The sequence below is a fragment of the Cibotium barometz genome, chromosome 2 (genome assembly GCF_041138505.1).
Source record: "Cibotium barometz isolate CiBa-2024 chromosome 2, ASM4113850v1, whole genome shotgun sequence".
Classification (NCBI taxonomy): domain Eukaryota; kingdom Viridiplantae; phylum Streptophyta; class Polypodiopsida; order Cyatheales; family Cibotiaceae; genus Cibotium; species Cibotium barometz.
Window position 1 is genome coordinate 36,932,670 of NC_141047.1, and position 6,923 is coordinate 36,939,592.

Below are 6,923 nucleotides of genomic sequence, written 5' to 3' on the forward strand. Positions count from 1 at the left end.
TTGGCTTGTGGTTGATAGGTGATAATTTCCATTTCTTGTAGTGCAAATTCTCTCTCGAGACCTCTTGTGTAATTTGCTCTTGTATATGGAGTTTGTAGTCCCCTTTATATATATGTGTGTATATGTATATACATATACATACATACATACATATAAATATATAAATATAAATAAATAAATAAATAAATAAATATATTTATATTTATATATATTTATATAAATATAAATATAAATATAAATATAAATATAAATATTTATTTATATTTATATTTATATATTTATATGTATGCATGTATGTATATATGTATGTATGTATTATACATATATGTATGTATGTATGTATGTATGTATATGTAATATATATATATATATAATACATATATATATATATAATATAAATTTAAAAAAGGGCAAAAAAAGAGAAGAACAAGATGGAGACCTATTCAAAGAAGTTTGAAAAAAGAAAGAGAAAAAAAAACGAAACCGACGAGCATTTTTGGGGACCGGCCTATAAGGGCGGGCTCTTCCAAGTGGCTCGTGGGTTTGATCCTCGAGAGCACTCTAGCGATGGCTATGGCGGATGCAGACAAGTAACCCACATTTTCGCCAAGCAGAAGAAGCAGCAGAAGCTCTGGTGAGCTCCATGGCGGTGAAGAAGTCTACCCCCAACCCCAGGCTGTTCTGGTGTGCCTCCCTGCTGGGATGCACTCCCGGCTTCAAGAAATCACGATGGTAAATCCCCTCCTTAATCCCCATTTACATTGCTTGATCGCCTGCTTGAGTCTTTTTTTTTTCTTTTCTTGTCAATCTTAATGGCCATGGCTGCCAGATTTTTGCATCAAGTTGCAGTTATTTTCCCTCAAATCGAACTGATTTAAGTATTTATCTCGTTAATCTGATCATTAATGTGGTTACTAGCCCTCAAATTGCATTGAGTTGGTTTGTTTATGTGATTATTAGTGTAGTAACTAGCCGTTGGAGAAAGGCTTTGGACCATCAGTATGATGGGATATGTGTTTTGATCCTCAATTTGAGAGTCGAATTTGGGTAAATGGGGTTGAATGGTATTCATTTTCTGTTTCGGGAGCAGCAAGAAGCTGTTGAAGGTAACCATGTCCAGGATCAAGCTGCTGAGGGGGCGGCGAGAGGTTCAAGTGAGGCAGCTGAGGCGGGATGTGGCTCAGCTTCTGCAGCTTGGCCAGGAGCAAAACGCCCAGATTAGGGTAAGCCCCTAACCTTACACCTAAGCATTAACGTTATTGAACAGTTAACGACATAAACCTCACCTTAACACTAACCCAAAACCATCTTAACCTAAGCTCAGACCTTGTTTTTCACCCCAATTCTCATCATCAATTAGCTTTGCTTAACATTCAATCAAACTAACATTAGTACAGAAACAATCCTCCTCTTCCTGCATTTCCCGCCTTGTGAAATTTCAAACATTCTATGTATTTTACCGCTGTGTATGCCAGCCTTTTACAAACCTCACCACTATATACTGCCCGTTTGTGACAACACCCACTGGATTTTAACCACTATGTATTCCGGTCTTACCAAAATTCATTGTATTCCACCACTGTATAGTGCCCTTTTGTGACATCCTAAATATGTAAGATATTTCATTATTCCTGCCTTCTGGAAATCCACTGCATTTCACCACTGCATAGTGCCCTTTTCTGCATTTCACCCCCTGCCTTTTCAAAATTTGAAAAAAATTACTGCATTTCACTGCTGTCTAGTCACCCTTTTATGAAATTTCAAATAGCCACTGCATTTCACCACGGTGTGTTTGCATCTTTTTACACATAAAATATTCACTGCATTTCACCACTGTATAGTCCCCTTTTGTGAGATTACAAACAGGCACCACATTTCACCACCATCTACTTCCTGTTTTCTGCAATTTCAAAACTCCACTGCATTTCACCACTGAGTGTTTTTGTTAATCGCTTTAGATTTACCTATTTTAAATTAGCTTAATCTGCATGAGTTTCTTTGACACACTCATTTCGGCCTTTCCATTTGATCAGCTGGATAGATTGTGGAAGGAACACAGCCTGCTTTCTGCTTACATAAAGATAGGAGAATACTGCCAGCTAGTGAAAGCAAACCTCTCCAACATTGGCGGGCAAAGGTAAGATAGGACCCACAACCTGCTTTGACTGTCAGCAATGATAGCTTTAGCATGTTTTTTTCCCCTCAAGTTTTTCTATTATGTATGTATGTGTGGGTGTGTGCCCCTCAACACACATTTTTTGCAGTTAGACATCAGTATTACTGTGGGGTATATACCACCACACTACGCATGGCCTTTCATGATCTCCTTTAGGATCGTCGGTGTTTATTTGGGCTTTAAAGATTTACCCTTATTGTTGTTGGGGGGGGTGTGTGTGTGTGTGTGTATGCAGGCACACACACGATTTGCAGTTATATTATCAGTAATACTGATATATCACAACACTACACAGGGCCGTTCATGATCTCCTTTAGGAACATCAGCATTTCATGTGGGCTTTAAAGATCTACTGTGTGGATGTCTGTGAACGTACATAGGCACACATACACATTTTGCAGTTAGATCATCAACAATATTACTGTGGGGTATACCACTATACTGCAAATGGCCTTTCATGATCTCCTTTAGGATGGCCACTGTTGCATTTTGGCTTTAAAGATTTACCCTGATTATTCTGCAGGGAATGCCCCATGGACTTGAGGGAACCCCTAGCAAGTTTGTGTTTTGCTGCATCCTGCTGTGCAGACCTTCCTGAGTTGCAGGAGATCCGTGAAATCATGGTAACGAAGTATGGGAAGGACTTTTTAATCTCAGCACCTGAGCTGCATCCTGGTTCTCATGTGAACAAACTGGTAAAACTCTCAAACCTTCACGCAATTCATTGCACTGTTCTCTTGCCCAAGATTGACTAGCTTAAATGCCGTTTGCATCTGCTTGACAAAAATTGTGTGCATGTCATCTAAATTGTGTTCTTGAGAAGAAAACTGGCCAATCATGTATGCCATTTACATTTGCTTGTCAAAAATTATGTGCACATCGTCTAAACTGTGTGCTTAAGAAGAAAATTGGCCAACTATGCATGTATGCATACATTGGCTGTAAATACATGCATAGTACATACATGCGTACACACACATACATGCACGCATGTATACATGCATACATGGATGCATGCAAACTATACATGCATACATGGATGCATGCAAACTATACATACATACAATGTATACATGCCCACATACAGACAATGTATGCATACACGCATAGTTGGCCAATTTTCTTCTTAAGCACACAGCTTAGACAATGTGCACATAATTTTTGACAAGTAGATGCAAATGGCATACATGAATGGCATACAAAGGTAGATACGTACATGAATACATGCATAGTACATACATGCGTACACACACATACATGCACGCATGTACATGGATGCATGCAAACTATACATATATGCAATGTATTCATACCCACATATATACGTATCTACCTTTGTATATATTGTAGCATGTATATAAGTATGTTTGCATACATGTGTGTGTGTGTGTGTGACACCACTATGTTTACATACATCGTAGTTGTATGCATTCATGCGTACATGCATGTGTGTGCGCATGTGCCAGCAGCATGCCTTTCGTGCAAGAAAGAATGCGGCCTTCTCATACCTTTTGACTGAAAAAACAGTAACTGTCCAATGTATTTGCACGGTGCATTTCACTAGATGCCAAATGTGTTTTAGCTACTGGCACACCCCGTCCTTATTGTGAATTTTCTTTGTTTTCACACCCCGTCCTCATTGTGAATTTTCTTTGTTTTCTTCACAGTTTCTGGAAACATTTTCTAGCAAGGGGCCATCTGAGGTGTCCAAGCAAGCATTGTTGAAGGGCATTTCTATAGAGTACAATGAAGAGCAAGGAGTAAAAGCTCAGTTTCCACCCTCGCAGGCAGGCTCACAGGACAGCATTTTCATAATTTTTCTTAGTCATTTTTAACCTACATACTTTGTCCCCCCAACTCCCCTTCTCCCTTCTTTCCCTCTTCCCGGCTCTGCACTTTGTGATGTCTAAAGAACTTAAGATCGTATGTTGAATGAATTGTGTGCAGACGGACGCTCCATCTGGCTTGTCTGGAAAATCAGTTGCTCCTGGTGTCACAGACAGAAACCCACCAAGGCATGGACATGGCTCATCCACCAGCAGCTCAAAAGGACTTCCAAAGTCTAATTCTCATGACCAAGATGTGCAAGAAGAAAAACATCACAAGTCCTCAAAGCAGACCAGATCCACTGCAACTATGCCTACCGACGAAGGTGCCCTGGGCCCTACTGGAGAGCATGCTTCTATTGGGCGTGTTGATGGGATTGATCAGAAGAGAATGCCGAGGCGGCACAGGAAAGGAAGAGAACACATGCATTTGGAGGTAGATATAATGCAGGCGATTCCAGGGCAAGGAGGAACAATTGAAGCTGACATAGGTTCAAGAGAAATGCTCACAGGGTCTCAAGAATTGTCACATGGAAAATCTCATAAGGGGAGATCAAAGAGCAGGCCAAAAGATGCCAAGAAAGCACACAGGAGGGAGGCCAGAATCAACAATGATGATCAGGGTGATCAAGGTATTTTTAGCAATGGGAGATCTGTTCATGAGAAATCTGGGCCAGAAAGAACTGCCTTTGAGGTTGCCAATGGACAGTCTTTTATGCATGGATATGGTAATGGGTCTCTATCAAAAGACTGTAGTGCCCACATGATGCAGAGAGAGAGAGGACATTCTCTGAGGGAACACTCTTATGCAGAAGCTGAAACTGAGGATCATTGCGAACTTAATGGGAAATTTGTCGACGAGAAATCAAGGCCAGAAAGAGGGGCAAATGGGGTTTCCAATGGGCAGTTTTGGATGCCTGGAAATGGTGATGAGTCTTCAGCAGGAGACTTCAATATCTACGTAATGCACAGACAGAGGAAACCTTCTCATGAGAGACACCATCATGCAGAGACCACGAGAGAGGTTCATTGCAACTCTAATGGGAAATTGAGGCCAGAAAGAGCCGCAAGTGAGGTTGCCAATGGGCAGTCTTTGATGCATGGATATGGCAATGGGTCTTTACCAGCAGAAAATCTCAACACCCACATATTGCAGAAAGGGAGGAAACAGTCTCTGAAGAAACACCAACATGAAGACACTCAAACAGAGGCTTGTAGCAAATCCAATGGAAGATCTGTTGATGGGATAATGGGACCTGAAGTAACTACAATTGAGGCTGCTGCTGCCCGTGGGCAGCCTTTCATGCATGAATATGTTAATGGTGATGTGTCTCAACTAGAAGACCAGAGGACCCCCACAAGGCACAGAGAAAGGAACCATCATTTGAAGAAAAACCATCACGAGAAAGCTAAAACTGAGATCCGTTGGGAATCTAATGTGAAGTCTGTTGACGGAGAAGCAAGGCCAGAAGGATTTACAATTGAGCCTTGTATGTATGATGTGTTTCTTGGAGAGGATCATGATACCCACACAAGGCAGAGAGAGAGTAGTCATTATTTGAGGAAACACCACCATGCTAAAACGGAGGTTTTGGAAGGGATACATGTTGATGGGAAATCAAGGCAAGAAAGCACTGCAGCGGAGGTTGTCAATTGCCAATCATATGGTAATGGGTCCTCCCTACCCGATGACGACAAAGCCCATGTGATTCACAGAGAAAGGAGAAAGTTTCTGAAGACTTGTCATGTTGAAACTAAAACAGAAGCTTATGGGGAATCAAACGAGAGTTTGGACATTGTTGAAGTTTTGAATGGGCATGGCCATGGTGACAAGTCTCTACCAGAAGATTATACTGCCCGCATAATGCAGAAAGAGGGGAAACAACCTCAGGCTCTGAAGCAGCTTGCAGAAGCCAAAGTAGCAGGAAGTGGTGAAAAAGATGAGAATGATGCTATATGGAGTCAGTTTTCCAAGCCGCCACAGCGCCCGCCTCCGCCAGTTCCACCATACAGAGTTACCTCTTTGCCAAGCCATCCCATTGTAACCCCTACTCCAGCTTTACCCCAGCGGTCTACCACATTGGAACCCAGCCATCTTAAACAAAATCAAGAGTTGCATGTTCATCCGAAGCTTCCTGAATATGAGAATCTGGTTGCCAGTTTTGCTGCACTGAAAAACAAGCCACCCATGAAGTAAATGCACATCTATCACTTTGAGGATGTTCTACTATAATGTTGTATCTTTCTTTTATGTAGCAATTATTATTTTTTAAGAAGGTAAAACAAGATGCTTGAAATGCAACTGAACATTGAGGAGCAGCTTATTGGTTATTGATTATAACACCACCCCCCTGGGGCTTGTAACTTTTGCATATCCGTTTGTAGTGTTTTTCTCTTAAGAGGTTTGTTGTGGTGTGAGACATTTTGGCTGACAAGAGTGCAATGGTAAAAGCCTACATTGGTGTCTTTGTGCATGATGAATGTTGAATGTTGCAGACTGGGAAGGTTTGAGGGTTAAGAAAGCATTGAACTAAAGTACAACCTTGGGTGTTTGATAGTCCTTTCACAAGATGTGTATGTTTTCACTAAGCAGGTAGTTGGTATTTTTGTGGGAGGCTTGCCCTTGCGTTCAGCCAGACAATGGCTTGACGCAGCACTTGGACTAGTCCCCTCTGCCTCATTCTCTCTTCCTTTCTCACAAGACCCTCCCTCTCTTCGCAACCCTCCTTTCTCTGCTTCTCTTCGTTTCTCGCAGTCTCCTCTCTCCTCGTTATCCTGTTTCTCTCTCTGCCTCCCTCTCATCGTAACTTTCTCCCTTTTCTGACTCTGTCTCCCTCCCTCTCTCTCTCTCTCTCTCTCTCTCGTTCTCTCTTCGCTGCCCATATCTCGTTATATCTCCTCTCTCCACAAGCTGCTCTTCT

General features: G+C 41.7%; 1 protein-coding gene across 1 annotated transcript; it reads left to right on the forward strand.

Moving 5' to 3' along the window:
* The first annotated feature begins 474 nt into the window (after nt 1–474).
* LOC147641013 (uncharacterized) lies at nt 475–6,362 on the forward strand. Its single transcript, XM_086817312.1, has 6 exons — nt 475–732; nt 1,091–1,223; nt 2,034–2,137; nt 2,700–2,871; nt 3,844–3,963; nt 4,124–6,362. Exons 1-6 carry the CDS (start codon nt 581–583, stop codon nt 6,197–6,199), a joined length of 2,757 nt encoding a protein of 918 aa, XP_086673438.1. The 5' UTR covers nt 475–580; the 3' UTR covers nt 6,200–6,362.
* The last annotated feature ends 561 nt before the right edge of the window (nt 6,363–6,923 follow it).

Bases quoted from the DNA above. Each gene is read 5' to 3' on its own strand.
- LOC147641013 (XM_086817312.1), top strand. From the start codon at position 581: ATGCAGACAAGTAACCCACATTTTCGCCAAGCAGAAGAAGCAGCAGAA. The intron at 733-1,090 runs GTAAATCCCCTC...TTTCGGGAGCAG, and splicing joins GGCTTCAAGAAATCACGATG to CAAGAAGCTGTTGAAGGTAA. The intron at 3,964-4,123 runs GCAGGCTCACAG...AATTGTGTGCAG, and splicing joins CTCAGTTTCCACCCTCGCAG to ACGGACGCTCCATCTGGCTT.